This window comes from Telmatherina bonti (assembly GCF_933228915.1).
Source record: "Telmatherina bonti genome assembly, chromosome: 8".
Taxonomy (NCBI): domain Eukaryota; kingdom Metazoa; phylum Chordata; class Actinopteri; order Atheriniformes; family Telmatherinidae; genus Telmatherina; species Telmatherina bonti.
In genome coordinates, this window is record NC_136626.1 from 35,039,223 (window position 1) to 35,055,575 (window position 16,353).

Consider the following 16,353-nt stretch of genomic DNA (forward strand, 5'->3'; position numbering starts at 1 on the left):
ACAGACAGACAGACTGACCTGGCTGCAGACAGACAGACAGACTGACCTAGCTGCAGACAGACGGACAGACTGACCTCACTGCAGACAGACAGACAGACTGACCTCACTGCAGACAGACAGACAGACTGACCTCGCCGCAGACAGACAGACTGACCTCGCCGCAGACAGACAGACAGACAGACTGACCTCGCCGCAGACAGACAGACAGACAGACTGACCTCGCCGCAGACAGACAGACTGACTGACCTCGCCGCAGACAGACAGACAGACTGACCTCGCCGCAGACAGACAGACTGACCTCGCCGCAGACAGACAGACAGACTGACCTCGCCGCAGACAGACAGACAGACAGACTGACTGACCTCGCCGCAGACAGAAAGACAGACTGACCTCGCCGCAGACAGACAGACAGACTGACCTCGCCGCAGACAGACAGACAGACTGACCTCGCCGCAGACAGACAGACAGACTGACCTCGCTGCAGACAGACAGACTGACCTCGCCGCAGACAGACAGACAGACTGACCTCGCCGCAGACAGACTGACCTCGCTGCAGACAGACAGACAGACACACTGACCTCACTGCAGACAGACAGACAGACTGACCTCGCTGCAGACAGACACACTGACCTCGCTGCAGACAGACAGACAGACTGACCTCGCCGCAGACAGACGGACAGACTGACCTCGCCGCAGACAGACAGACAGACTGACCTCGCCGCAGACAGACAGACAGACTGACCTCGCCGCAGACAGACGGACAGACTGACCTCGCCGCAGACAGACGGACAGACTGACCTCGCCGCAGACAGACGGACAGACTGACCTCGCCGCAGGCAGACGGACAGACTGACCTCGCTGCAGACAGACGGACAGACTGACCTCGCCGCAGACAGACAGACAGACTGACCTCGCCGCAGACAGACAGACAGACTGACCTCGCTGCAGACAGACAGACTGACCTCGCCGCAGACAGACAGACAGACTGACCTCGCTGCAGACAGACAGACAGACTGACCTCGCCGCAGACAGACAGACAGACTGACCTCGCCGCAGACAGACAGACAGACTGACCTCGCCGCAGACAGACAGACAGACTGACCTCGCCGCAGACAGACAGACAGACTGACCTCGCCGCAGACAGACAGACAGACTGACCTCACCGCAGACAGACAGACAGACTGACCTCGCTGCAGACAGACAGACAGACTGACCTCGCTGCAGACAGACAGACTGACCTCGCTGCAGACAGACAGACAGACTGACCTCGCTGCAGACAGACTGACCTCGCTGCAGACAGACAGACAGACTGACCTCGCTGCAGACAGACAGACAGACTGACCTCGCCGCAGACAGACAGACAGACTGACCTCGCCGCAGACAGACAGACAGACTGACCTCGCCGCAGACAGACAGACAGACTGACCTCCCCGCAGACAGACAGACAGACTGACCTCGCCGCAGACAGACAGACAGACTGACCTCGCTGCAGACAGACAGACAGACAGACCTCGCTGCAAACAGACAGACAGACAGACCTCGCTGCAGACAGACAGACAGACTGACCTCGCTGCAGACAGACAGACAGACTGACCTCGCCGCAGACAGACAGACAGACTGACCTCGCCGCAGACAGACAGACTGACCTCGCCGCAGACAGACAGACAGACTGACCTCGCTGCAGACAGACAGACAGACTGACCTCGCCGCAGACAGACAGACAGACTGACCTCGCCGCAGACAGACAGACAGACTGACCTCGCCGCAGACAGACAGACAGACTGACCTCGCTGCAGACAGACAGACAGACTGACCTCGCCGCAGACAGACAGACAGACTGACCTCACTGCAGACAGACAGACAGACTGACCTCGCCGCAGACAGACAGACAGGCTGACCTCGCTGCAGACAGACAGACAGACTGACCTCGCTGCAGACAGACTGACCTCGCCGCAGACAGACAGACAGACTGACCTCGCCGCAGACAGACAGACAGACTGACCTCGCCGCAGACAGACAGACAGACTGACCTCGCCGCAGACAGACAGACAGACTGACCTCGCCGCAGACAGACAGACTGACCTCGCTGCAGACAGACAGACAGACTGACCTCGCCGCAAACAGACAGACAGACTGACCTTGCTGCGGACAGAAAGACAGACTGACCTCGCTGCAGACAGACAGACAGACTGACCTCACTGCAGACAGACAGACAGACTGACCTCGCTGCAGACAGACAGACTGACCTCGCCGCAGACAGACAGACAGACTGACCTCGCTGCAGACAGACAGACAGACTGACCTCGCCGCAGACAGACAGACAGACTGACCTCGCCGCAGACAGACAGACAGACTGACCTCGCCGCAGACAGACAGACAGACTGACCTCGCCGCAGACAGACAGACAGACTGACCTCGCCGCAGACAGACAGACAGACTGACCTCACCGCAGACAGACAGACAGACTGACCTCGCTGCAGACAGACAGACAGACTGACCTCGCTGCAGACAGACAGACAGACTGACCTCGCTGCAGACAGACTGACCTCGCTGCAGACAGACAGACAGACTGACCTCGCCGCAGACAGACAGACAGACTGACCTCGCCGCAGACAGACAGACAGACTGACCTCGCCGCAGACAGACAGACAGACTGACCTCGCCGCAGACAGACAGACAGACTGACCTCGCTGCAGACAGACAGACAGACAGACCTCGCTGCAGACAGACAGACAGACAGACCTCGCTGCAGACAGACAGACAGACTGACCTCGCTGCAGACAGACAGACAGACTGACCTCGCCGCAGACAGACAGACAGACTGACCTCGCCGCAGACAGACAGACAGACTGACCTCGCCGCAGACAGACAGACAGACTGACCTCGCTGCAGACAGACAGACAGACTGACCTCGCCGCAGACAGACAGACAGACTGACCTCGCCGCAGACAGACAGACAGACTGACCTCGCCGCAGACAGACAGACAGACTGACCTCGCTGCAGACAGAAAGACAGACTGACCTCGCCGCAGACAGACAGACAGACTGACCTCACTGCAGACAGACAGACAGACTGACCTCGCCGCAGACAGACAGACAGGCTGACCTCGCTGCAGACAGACAGACAGACTGACCTCGCTGCAGACAGACTGACCTCGCCGCAGACAGACAGACAGACTGACCTCGCCGCAGACAGACAGACAGACTGACCTCGCCGCAGACAGACAGACAGACTGACCTCGCCGCAGACAGACAGACAGACTGACCTCGCCGCAGACAGACAGACTGACCTCGCTGCAGACAGACAGACAGACTGACCTCGCCGCAAACAGACAGACAGACTGACCTTGCTGCGGACAGAAAGACAGACTGACCTCGCTGCGGACAGACAGACAGACTGACCTCACTGCAGACAGACAGACAGACTGACCTCGCTGCAGACAGACAGACTGACCTCGCCGCAGACAGACAGACAGACTGACCTCGCTGCAGACAGACAGACAGACTGACCTCGCCGCAGACAGACAGACAGACTGACCTCGCCGCAGACAGACAGACAGACTGACCTCGCCGCAGACAGACAGACAGACTGACCTCGCCGCAGACAGACAGACAGACTGACCTCGCCGCAGACAGACAGACAGACTGACCTCACCGCAGACAGACAGACAGACTGACCTCGCTGCAGACAGACAGACAGACTGACCTCGCTGCAGACAGACAGACTGACCTCGCTGCAGACAGACAGACAGACTGACCTCGCTGCAGACAGACAGACAGACTGACCTCGCTGCAGACAGACAGACAGACTGACCTCGCCGCAGACAGACAGACAGACTGACCTCGCCGCAGACAGACAGACAGACTGACCTCGCTGCAGACAGACAGACAGACAGACCTCGCTGCAGACAGACAGACAGACAGACCTCGCTGCAGACAGACAGACAGACTGACCTCGCTGCAGACAGACAGACAGACTGACCTCGCCGCAGACAGACAGACAGACTGACCTCGCCGCAGACAGACAGACAGACTGACCTCGCCGCAGACAGACAGACAGACTGACCTCGCTGCAGACAGACAGACAGACTGACCTCGCCGCAGACAGACAGACAGACTGACCTCGCCGCAGACAGACAGACAGACTGACCTCGCCGCAGACAGACAGACAGACTGACCTCGCTGCAGACAGACAGACAGACTGACCTCGCCGCAGACAGACAGACAGACTGACCTCGCCGCAGACAGACAGACAGACTGACCTCGCCGCAGACAGACAGACAGACTGACCTCGCCGCAGACAGACAGACTGACCTCGCCGCAGACAGACAGACAGACTGACCTCGCCGCAGACAGACAGACAGGCTGACCTCGCTGCAGACAGACAGACTGACCTCGCCGCAGACAGACAGACAGACTGACCTCGCCGCAGACAGACAGACAGACTGACCTCGCTGCAGACAGACAGACAGACAGACCTCGCTGCAGACAGACAGACAGACTGACCTCGCTGCAGACAGACTGACCTCGCCGCAGACAGACAGACAGACTGACCTCGCCGCAGACAGACAGACAGACTGACCTCGCCGCAGACAGACAGACAGACTGACCTCGCCGCAGACAGACAGACAGACTGACCTCGCCGCAGACAGACAGACAGACTGACCTCGCCGCAAACAGACAGACAGACTGACCTCGCCGCAAACAGACAGACAGACTGACCTCGCTGCAGACAGACAGACAGACTGACCTTGCTGCGGACAGACAGACAGACTGACCTCGCTGCAGACAGACAGACAGACTGACCTCGCTGCAGACAGACAGACTGACCTCACTGCAGACAGACAGACTGACCTCACTGCAGACAGACAGACTGACCTCGCTGCAGACAGACAGACAGACTGACCTCGCTGCAGACAGACAGACAGACTGACCTCGCCGCAGACAGACAGACAGACTGACCTCGCCGCAGACAGACGGACAGACTGACCTCGCCGCAGACAGACGGACAGACTGACCTCGCCGCAGACAGACGGACAGACTGACCTCGCCGCAGACAGACGGACAGACTGACCTCGCCGCAGACAGACGGACAGACTGACCTCGCCGCAGACAGACGGACAGACTGACCTCGCCGCAGACAGACGGACAGACTGACCTCGCCGCAGACAGACGGACAGACTGACCTCGCCGCAGACAGACAGACAGACTGACCTCGCCGCAGACAGACGGACAGACTGACCTCGCCGCAGACAGACGGACAGACTGACCTCGCCGCAGACAGACGGACAGACTGACCTCGCCGCAGACAGACAGACAGACTGACCTCGCCGCAGACAGACAGACAGACTGACCTTGCGGCAGACAGACAGACAGACTGACCTCGCCGCAGACAGACAGACAGACTGACCTCGCCGCAGACAGACAGACTGACCTCGCCGCAGACAGACAGACAGACTGACCTCACTGCAGACAGACAGACAGACTGACCTCGCCGCAGACAGACAGACAGACTGACCTCGCCGCAGACAGACAGACAGACTGACCTCGCCGCAGACAGACAGACAGACTGACCTCGCTGCAGACAGACAGACAGACCTCGCTGCAGACAGACAGACAGACTGACCTCGCTGCAGACAGACAGACAGACAGACTGACCTCGCTGCAGACAGACAGACTGACCTCGCTGCAGACAGACAGACAGACTGACCTCACTGCAGACAGACTGACCTCGCCGCAGACAGACAGACAGACTGACCTCGCCGCAGACAGACAGACTGACCACGCCGCAGACAGACGGACAGACTGACCTCACTGCAGACAGACTGACCTCACTGCAGACAGACAGACAGACTGACCTCGCTGCAGACAGACAGACAGACTGACCTCGCTGCAGACAGACAGACAGACTGACCTCGCCGCAGACAGACGGACAGACTGACCTCACTGCAGACAGACTGACCTCACTGCAGACAGACAGACAGACTGACCTCGCCGCAGACAGACAGACAGACTGACCTCGCCGCAGACAGACAGACAGACAGACCTCGCCGCAGACAGACAGACAGACAGACTGACCTCGCCGCAGACAGACAGACAGACAGACTGACCTCGCCGCAGACAGACAGACAGACAGACTGACCTCGCCGCAGACAGACAGACAGACAGACTGACCTCGCCGCAGACAGACAGACAGACTGACCTCGCCGCAGACAGACAGACAGACTGACCTCGCCGCAGACAGACAGACAGACTGACCTCGCCGCAGACAGACAGACAGACTGACCTCGCCGCAGACAGACAGACAGACTGACCTCGCCGCAGACAGACAGACAGACTGACCTCGCCGCAGACAGACAGACTGACCTCGCTGCAGACAGACAGACAGACTGACCTCGCCGCAGACAGACAGACAGACTGACCTCACTGCAGACAGACAGACTGACCTCGCCGCAGACAGACAGACAGACTGACCTCGCTGCAGACAGACAGACAGACAGACTGACCTCGCTGCAGACAGACAGACAGACTGACCTCGCCGCAGACAGACGGACAGACTGACCTCGCCGCAGACAGACGGACAGACTGACCTCGCCGCAGACAGACGGACAGACTGACCTCGCCGCAGACAGACAGACAGACTGACCTCGCCGCAGACAGACAGACAGACTGACCTCGCCGCAGACAGACAGACAGACTGACCTCGCTGCAGACAGACTGACCTCGCTGCAGACAGACAGACAGACTGACCTCGCTGCAGACAGACGGACAGACTGACCTCGCCGCAGACAGACAGACAGACTGACCTCACTGCAGACAGACAGACTGACCTCGCCGCAGACAGACAGACAGACTGACCTCGCTGCAGACAGACAGACAGACAGACTGACCTCGCTGCAGACAGACAGACAGACTGACCTCGCCGCAGACAGACGGACAGACTGACCTCGCCGCAGACAGACGGACAGACTGACCTCGCCGCAGACAGACGGACAGACTGACCTCGCCGCAGACAGACAGACAGACTGACCTCGCCGCAGACAGACAGACAGACTGACCTCGCCGCAGACAGACAGACAGACTGACCTCGCTGCAGACAGACTGACCTCGCTGCAGACAGACAGACAGACTGACCTCGCTGCAGACAGACGGACAGACTGACCTCGCCGCAGACAGACAGACAGACTGACCTCGCCGCAGACAGACAGACAGACTGACCTCGCCGCAGACAGACAGACAGACAGACCTCGCCGCAGACAGACAGACAGACTGACCTCGCTGCAGACAGACAGACAGACTGACCTCGCCGCAGACAGACAGACAGACTGACCTCGCCGCAGACAGACAGACAGACTGACCTCGCCGCAGACAGACAGACAGACTGACCTCGCCGCAGACAGACAGACAGACTGACCTCGCCGCAGACAGACAGACAGACTGACCTCGCCGCAGACAGACAGACAGACTGACCTCGCCGCAGACAGACAGACAGACTGACCTCGCCGCAGACAGACAGACAGACTGACCTCGCCGCAGACAGACAGACAGACTGGCCTCGCCGCAGACAGACAGACAGACTGACCTCGCCGCAGACAGACAGACAGACTGACCTCGCCGCAGACAGACAGACAGACTGACCTCGCCGCAGACAGACAGACAGACTGACCTCGCTGCAGACAGACAGACAGACTGACCTCGCCGCAGACAGACAGGCAGACTGACCTCGCTGCAGACAGACAGACAGACTGACCTCGCTGCAGACAGACAGACAGACTGACCTCGCTGCAGACAGACGGACAGACTGACCTCGCCGCAGACAGACAGACAGACTGACCTCGCCGCAGACAGACAGACAGACTGACCTCGCCGCAGACAGACAGACAGACAGACCTCGCTGCAGACAGACAGACAGACTGACCTCGCTGCAGACAGACAGACAGACTGACCTCGCCGCAGACAGACAGACAGACTGACCTCGCCGCAGACAGACAGACAGACTGACCTCGCCGCAGACAGACAGACAGACTGACCTCGCCGCAGACAGACAGACAGACTGACCTCGCCGCAGACAGACAGACAGACTGACCTCGCTGCAGACAGACAGACAGACTGACCTCGCCGCAGACAGACAGACTGACCTCGCTGCAGACAGACAGACAGACTGACCTCGCTGCAGACAGACAGACAGACTGACCTCGCTGCAGACAGACAGACAGACAGACTGACCTCGCTGCAGACAGACAGACAGACTGACCTCGCCGCAGACAGACGGACAGACTGACCTCGCCGCAGACAGACGGACAGACTGACCTCGCTGCAGACAGACGGACAGACTGACCTCGCCGCAGACAGACAGACAGACTGACCTCGCCGCAGACAGACAGACAGACTGACCTCGCCGCAGACAGACAGACAGACTGACCTCGCTGCAGACAGACAGACAGACTGACCTCGCTGCAGACAGACGGACAGACTGACCTCGCCGCAGACAGACAGACAGACTGACCTCGCCGCAGACAGACAGACAGACTGACCTCGCCGCAGACAGACGGACAGACTGACCTCGCCGCAGACAGACGGACAGACTGACCTCGCCGCAGACAGACAGACAGACTGACCTCGCCGCAAACAGACGGACAGACTGACCTCGCCGCAGACAGACAGACAGACTGACCTCGCCGCAAACAGACAGACAGACTGACCTCGCCGCAGACAGACAGACAGACTGACCTCGCCGCAGACAGACGGACAGACTGACCTCGCCGCAGACAGACAGACAGACTGACCTCGCCGCAAACAGACAGACAGACTGACCTCGCCGCAGACAGACGGACAGACTGACCTCGCCGCAGACAGACGGACAGACTGACCTCGCCGCAGACAGACAGACAGACTGACCTCGCCGCAGACAGACAGACAGACTGACCTCGCCGCAGACAGACAGACAGACTGACCTCGCTGCAGACAGACAGACAGACTGACCTCGCCGCAGACAGACAGACTGACCTCGCCGCAGACAGACAGACTGACCTCGCCGCAGACAGACAGACTGACCTCGCCGCAGACACAGACAGACTGACCTCGCTGCAGACAGACGGACAGACTGACCTCACTGCAGACAGACTGACCTCGCTGCAGACAGACAGACAGACTGACCTCGCCGCAGACAGACAGACAGACTGACCTCGCCGCAGACAGACAGACTGACCTCGCTGCAGACAGACAGACAGACTGACCTCGCTGCAGACAGACAGACAGACTGACCTCGCTGCAGACAGGCTGAACATCAGACTGCACATCAGGTATGGAATAAATGAGCGCCAATTCTCTATGAACCAATCTGGAGCATGCAGTGGCGACGCCATGAGAAACGTGACGCTCTGGAGGGACTATAAAACTTGTTTCCACGAGACGTGAGAACTTTCTTGTTCTGGAGGCCCAGAACAACGAGAAGAAAATGACGTCATTTTCTTCTTGTGGACGTGTTTAAACACAGTTCTCGACTGGCAGAACTTTTTTCTTGTGGAGCTCTGAGAAGTATCGTGTGATTGGTTGGACATTTGAGGTGGGCGTGGTCAAAATGGAAAAGCAGGAAGTTGCAGGTAAAAAGGATTGTTTTGATAAAACAGCTGATTGAGAAAGTACCAACATGTTTACAACATGTGGCGTTAAAACACACGGATGAAGCCGCATGCACAACACGCCCTGCCGTGGACCAAGCTGCTCGCTGAATATGAAACAACAGGTTCATTGCACATAAAGCATCGCAGCCTGCAGGGAAGCTTCTCCTGGGGGTGACTGGATCAGACGTAGAAGAATTTCTCTTCTTCTTCCAGCCTTGAGAGCAAGAACAACGTTCTCGTTTCTGGTGGAGGACGGAACAACCTGAATGCAGCCAAAGTGTGTCTAGAAAAACCAGAAAGTTGCCTCTTTTGTCGGTGAAATGTTGGAAACATGGAGGAAAACTCAGAAAAACACAGTGTGAGATGCAGCTGGAATAAACTGTCCATGTAAACAGACCTGCAGGCAGGACAGACTGCAGGGCATAAACATCATATTTATTATGATAAAATAGTTAAAGAGAGACTCCTGCTCCTCCACGCAGCGGCTGCAGGTTCAAATCCCGGCCTGGAGCTCTTTCCTGACCTCTTCAGCCAAAAACAACTAATTATCTTTACCAGATCTTTTCTTACTCATCCGTCACATGATTGAGTTGCTGCCATGTGATTGGCTGATCAGATTACTGTATTTAGAACCAGTAGTGAGTGTGTGAACTACATCGTCAGAGTAAAATAACTTCAGACGTACCTGTCAAAGGTGTACTCGCTCTCCGCTCTGAAAAAGTAAACGTGGGACTTGAACTGCAGCTTGAAGACGTACTCCTTGTGGATGCTGTCCGACTCCTCCGGGGTGCTGACGGTGTAGCCGAGCAGCGGCAGGCTGGCCAGCGGGAAGTCGTCCTGCGGACAAACACCCCGCCTCAGACACTCGTTTTCACGCAGAAGCTTTTAGGAACATGCGGACAGGAGGAGGCTGACCTGGTGCGTCTTGTAGAAGAACAAGCAGAAGTTGGTGAACACGACCCAAAGTTTCTGCCAGCCGTTGCTGTTTTTAAACTTCCTCAGGAGGTAGCCCGACAGCTGGTTCTGTCCGGACCAGGAGAGGACACACTTTACAAACATGGAACGCACATAAAAACCTGTGTTTTTAACTAAAGCTGTGTGAGTGTCACGGAGGAGAGTTTGTCTCGTACGCAGAGCCATCTCCAAACCAAACGCTGGCCTGTTAAAGTCCAGTTCCACAGCATCTGGGTCTGGTCTGATTCTACTCGCCGCTACACGCACACGTCCCTCCGTACGAGATAATCAGCAACATTTCACTTTGTTTCTGTCAGAATAATGACCCTTTATTTCCCTTCTGGCTTTCCAGACGCCTGGTTGGAATGTCAGAACTGTGTCTGGAGAATCTTTTTCTGTTTCTAACATGAAGGTGATGTGATGTTTTTTCCTGGATGTGATCTATGAAGGAGACATTCCCACGATGTTTACAACATGTACTGTTTATTCAGACAGTCTGTACGGTAAATCCACACCATAATGCCGCTACTTCTCACATTTTTGTTCTAAAAAAGAGATGGCTATCATTATTTTGTTGCTAAGCAACCACTATTTGACCCATAAATGGTGTCAAAGCCATTTAATGTCAAACTTTCCACCAATCAGAGAGCTTAAACTGATGGTAACGTCCAATCAGGAGCAGCCAAAGATCAACAAGGAGCCGAAAGTTTGATGTGTGTCTGGAAGAAAAGAAGTTTTTGATGTGTTCAGCTTTTACCTGCGTCTTTTTAAAAGAAAAAAACTTAAAGCTGGACTCCTAAATAACCAGCATTCATCAGCCATGACTGCTTCTGGTTGATTGTAACGAGGAACTGCTGGAGGTTTTGTGTTTAGTTCGTTTTATTAGTTCTAGTTATTTTTAAATGGTGTTTGTTTCTTTAGGTTGGTCCAAACTGAAACGGAAACTTGAGTGTGTGTGTGTGTGTGTGTGTGTGTGTGTGTGTGTGTGTGTGTGTGTGTGTGTGTGTGTGTGTGAGAGAGAGAGAGAGAGAGAGAGACGTATTTCTGGGAAGGACAAAGTGATACTATCAACACAAACAAACATTATTAATGTTTTCTTTCAGCTTCATGCTGTTATGCCGTTTCCAGCTACGTCGGGGTGTGACGTACAAACCAGACTGTTTAAAATAAAGAAAAAGACAAAGAACAAAAAGAAAAGAGGAACTGGGGGGAATCAGTGCTTGGCTGCATGTCTCCAGTGGAAGGAGGTCTGGACTGGAGGGGGGGACATGGACCAGTGAGCCATGCTGGTCTGAAACAAGCAGTACCACCATCGTCTTGCTGAAATAAAGAAGATATTGCTGAAGAAAAGTTCTTGGTGTCTGCACACGCTGCTCTACAACCTGGATGTTTATAACCAGGTCGGGTTCAGCGCCACTTCTGAGCCAACCCGCTTGGTTTGAGCCCAGAAGACGACGTACCTGACAGCATCTCACACAGAACCATGCAGCGAAGTTGGCCTGTGACAGACGCCTTCCACCAGACCGCCGTTCCATCACGACCACCAGCAGGTGAAGTGAATCCAGGCGGTCCTCGGGTTACGCGCTTCTCCACTTACATCGTTTTGACTTTTTAAATAATGTTAATTTAAAAAAAAAAAAAAAAGCTTTGAAGTTACGAGGTTCTGTATAAGCTCCTACAACGAATGGCACAGAGGCGGAGGAGACGCCTCGGTGTGTTTAGATCTAGTTTATTCTAATAGAAATGTCTATTTTAGTTGCCTGTACTGTTTTTCCATTAATATGATGTAGAATGTGTATATTTATTTTGTTATTTAATGATTAAAGGAGTACTTTGGGAGTATTTAAGGGTAAAAATCTGATTTGCGGAGAACTTGGGGTTACGCCGCGGCGTAGGAACAGAACTCGGTCGTAAACCGAGGATCGCCTGTGATTCTGTTTCCTGCTGGAAAAACTGCATCCTGGCTCGAACACGGATCCTATCAGACACATACCCCCTTCCAGACCAGTACAGACCAGTTTGTATGTACCAGAGGTGATAAGGTCTGAAGAAAACCAGTTCAGATCCAGATGGACCCCACAGAGCCCATATGTCCAGGTAGCAGCCACTCCAGTGCCGTCCTTTATCCAGCATGCACAGGAACTAGGGGTGGGAAAATCTAATCGAAAAATCGAAAATCGGGTTTTTTTTGTTTCACAATTTAAAAATAGATTTTTTTCAGTTAAATAAAATTAATCCAAAATAAAATTGTCATTTTTATTGATTTTATTCATCTTTTTACTTGTCTTCTTGGGCGTTAAAGCAGTAGAATGATGGTCTGGCTACTGGGTTGTTTTCTCCGAACTGAAATCAATAAAAATTATTTGCAAAAAGAAGTTTTTATAATTTTTTTTGTTTTTAATCTACAAAAATCAGCAATATCAAAGAATTTTGAGAATCGCAATTTAAATCGAATCGGCATCCATAAAATCGGAACTGAATCGGGACAAATATCGTCACAGCCCTAACATGAACGCCTTCAGCTGATCATATTTTCAGGCTCAAACATCCCTGTTTAAAGGCCAGTCGAGTGCGCAGTGATGGGTATGAAATCACACCTGATTGGTCCCAGTCAAGCCCACTTAGATTCAGAAACACTTTCAGTAAACCAGGAAATCCATTTCTGCCAACTAAACATGTTCAGTTCACTCAGGTTCAGGTTAACACTCATTAAAAATACACCTGAAGCTCCGTTCCGACAGGAGACAGGAGATAAATTAACCTAACAAACCTCTGAGACTGCATTCATGAAATGAAACGTATAAAAGCTGAAGAAACTTGGACGCCGTATCATCTGTGGTTAACCTCGGCTGATGGTGAAAGAAACGACCAGCATGGTTGGTGCCGTTGGGTTCAGAGATGTCTGACTTGTCTCCCATCGGGACCACATGCCTGCTTGGACAGTCACCAGAACGGTCGTTAATAAAAATCTGCAGCACAACAGAATCAGCATCTGATCTGAGGCTGTGATCAGCTGCCTGATCATAACATGCGATCGGTTCCATCAAACGAGTCTTTTCAGTTTTAAAACTACTTCAGCTGCGTTTCTGTTACTAATTTACAATTTATGTACTAATTGTTATTATTATTTAGTAAATTAAATAAAGAATCCAGGTAACAGGTTGCAAAAAAAACAGGACTACAGCTGATCAATGAGGGTCCAGACATCCTCACAAACCGGCTGATCGGATCCGTTTTGTGGGTCAATTCATCGATGTCAGGCAGGTGGTCTTAATGTTACGTCTGACTGCTGTGTTATCTCATCGTTTTAATGAATCAGATCAACAAGCAGCGAGCAGGACCTCCACCTGCTGATGTCTCCCACCCAACGCCTCCATCAGCTGCCAGCACGGCACGCTGATCACGTTGCATCACATATTGATCACATGGAGCCTGATGAGACAGTATCTGTCAGGATTCACGGCTTCGCAAACATCCAGACCAGAGTCCATGATGGACAGCTTCCACCTCCGCTACAGTCCACCTGAAAACCCCTCCACAGCTGCCATCTTCTCCTGCAACGCTAACGCATCTCCATGGTAACGACTTGTTCGCACACCGGAGCTTTGCTTTGATTCTCCATCTACCTACGCCTCACGCGGCTGCGCGGGAAGCGGTTCTTCCTCCGGCCGTAGTACCTGGTTCATGCGCAGATAATCAGTGAGAGACAGGTTCTGGTTTCGGTACCAGCAAACGTGTGTGATGGTGTTTGGTCGCTGTCCCTGACCGAGGAGATACCGAGGAGGAAGCTCCGGAGAGGCGGTCGGAGAGCCGAAGACTGAGAGGGTGAAGAGAAAGTGAGAGAGAAAGTGTTAGCGTGTTAGCTTAGCGGAGGGGGACGGGGAGGGGAGAGAAAAGTCCTCCAGGTCTGCAGAGACAACATGTCAGCGGTGAGAGACGTCTCTAAACATGCACATCACTGGCAAGAACAGAGTTTACACTTCCTGGAAAAGGGGAGGCAAGAAGAGGGGAGGGAGGGAGGGAGAAGAGCCTGAAAGGAAACCTGCAGAGTTTAAAGTAAAGGATGAAGGATTTCCTCTCTGTGGAGCGACTGATAAACTGTGCAGCGTGAGAGTGTGTGTGGACTGCTTCGGTCTTCTGTTCTGGTGGGTGTGTGTGTGTGTGTGTGGCTGTCACTGAGGAGGAGTACCTCCACAGCCAGGCTGTGGTCAGACATGGACACGCTGGTGTTGCGGTGCCAGCACACATGCATGGTTGTGTTGGCACGGTGATGCGTCTGCTTGTCCAGAGACGTGTGAGAGGAGTTCATGTCATCCTCCGACTCCTGCTCCAGAGAAACCTCATCGGACGACCCTGAGGGAGGAGGAGGAGGAGGAGGAAGGGGGAAACAGGAAGTTGTGTGGAGGACAGGGATTAACTGTACGGTCGGGCTGCTTGTATCTTTAGGAATTTCTTTTTCCACTACGATGAGAGAAGCGGAGGAGCTCAGCAGGATTTCTTACGGTTGGAGCGATCCGTCAGACCAGCGTCCAGGAAGATGCTGGATTTCTCCTGAGACTTCTTGGCCATGTCGATAGCCATGTTCAGGTCCTCAATCCACTTCCCCATCTCCACTTTGGAGCTGGAATGAGAGCGCATGTCAGAGTGGAAAATGGTTTACATGACGGTGTAAATCCTTTTAATCCTGAATGAAACAGAAATCAGATTATCTACAGCGCTGCTCCGTTTTCTCCATAGACTGTATATAAAAGATGGGCGGAGCCTCCGTGACGTCACCCGTAGGTTTCTGAAGAGCTGAATTGAAGCTCGGTGGGCGGTTCCTACCATTGCCATCTTGACAGGGGCATGCGTGTCGTCTTGCCCAGAAAATACAAATATGGGCAAAGAGGTGGAGCTGAGAGGGGGGCTGTGAGCGTCATGGTGGATGATTGACATCGAGCAAACTCCGAGCTTTCTGTAGCTAAGAGCTAACCGAGCTAACCCGGAGATAACAGGAGCTAACCAACTAACGGAGGTAAGCGGGCTAAAGCTAAGTCTCATTGTTAACCGGCTAAAAACTGCGGTTGTTCTACGTTCTTCTGACTTGAAGCGGGAGATCGGGTACCTGTCAATCAAAAGGACACGCCCCTAAATATGCTGAATTTCAAGATTAAGTTACTTTTAAACGGGTGAGTTAGAAAAAAATTCACTCCCCCCACAGTTGTCATGAAGGTAAACCTGACCTATTAAACCTAAAATGGATTTTTGAACCAGGCTGTAAACATGTTTATTCCTGCTGTAAACATGTTTATTTCTGCTGTAAACATGTTTATTCCTGCTGTAAACATGTTTATTTCTGCTGTAAACATGTTTATTTCTGCTGTAAACATGTTTATTCCTGCTGTAAACATGTTTATTCCTGCTGTAAACATGTTTATTTCTGCCATGAAGTTGGTCTTTTTAACATGGGAGTCTATGGGGATTTGCTCTGTTTTGCAGCCCCTAGTGGATGAAGGGGGAACTGCAGTTTTATGCACTTCGCATAGGCTTCACTTTTAACCGCTGAAGGCGGTTAATGTACGGTCTATGGTTTCCTCACATCCAGACTTGCACATCACTTGCAGGAGTAAGTAAAACAAAACTAGAAAAAGCACTCGGAGAGCGCCAACATCTGCCAAGCACCACAGTTCTCCCCGTGTTGTAATAATTTCTTCTCTTCCTACGATGAAACTTCCACAGTCGCCATATTTTTTTCATATTCTGCATCATATTATCCGGAATGATTCCTTTACCTGGA

General features: G+C 53.5%; 1 protein-coding gene across 3 annotated transcripts in view; it reads right to left on the minus strand.

Annotated features, from left to right (window-relative positions):
- farp2 (FERM, RhoGEF and pleckstrin domain protein 2) overlaps positions 1 to 16,353 on the minus strand; it is a 79,461-nt gene that overhangs the window by 20,798 nt on the left and 42,310 nt on the right. The window contains exons 23-26 of one of the 3 annotated variants that reach the window (XM_079244869.1): positions 15,080 to 15,198; positions 14,255 to 14,394; positions 10,539 to 10,646; positions 10,309 to 10,460 (exon numbers count right to left, since the gene is read on the minus strand). In XM_079244869.1, the coding sequence (XP_079100995.1) occupies positions 10,309 to 10,460; positions 10,539 to 10,646; positions 14,255 to 14,394; positions 15,080 to 15,198 (519 nt within the window). Of the gene's footprint in view, positions 1 to 10,308; positions 10,461 to 10,538; positions 10,647 to 14,254; positions 14,395 to 14,766; positions 14,931 to 15,079; positions 15,199 to 16,353 lie in introns of those variants that run through there. The other 2 variants (XM_079244868.1, XR_013771418.1) reach the window with 2 other exon arrangements.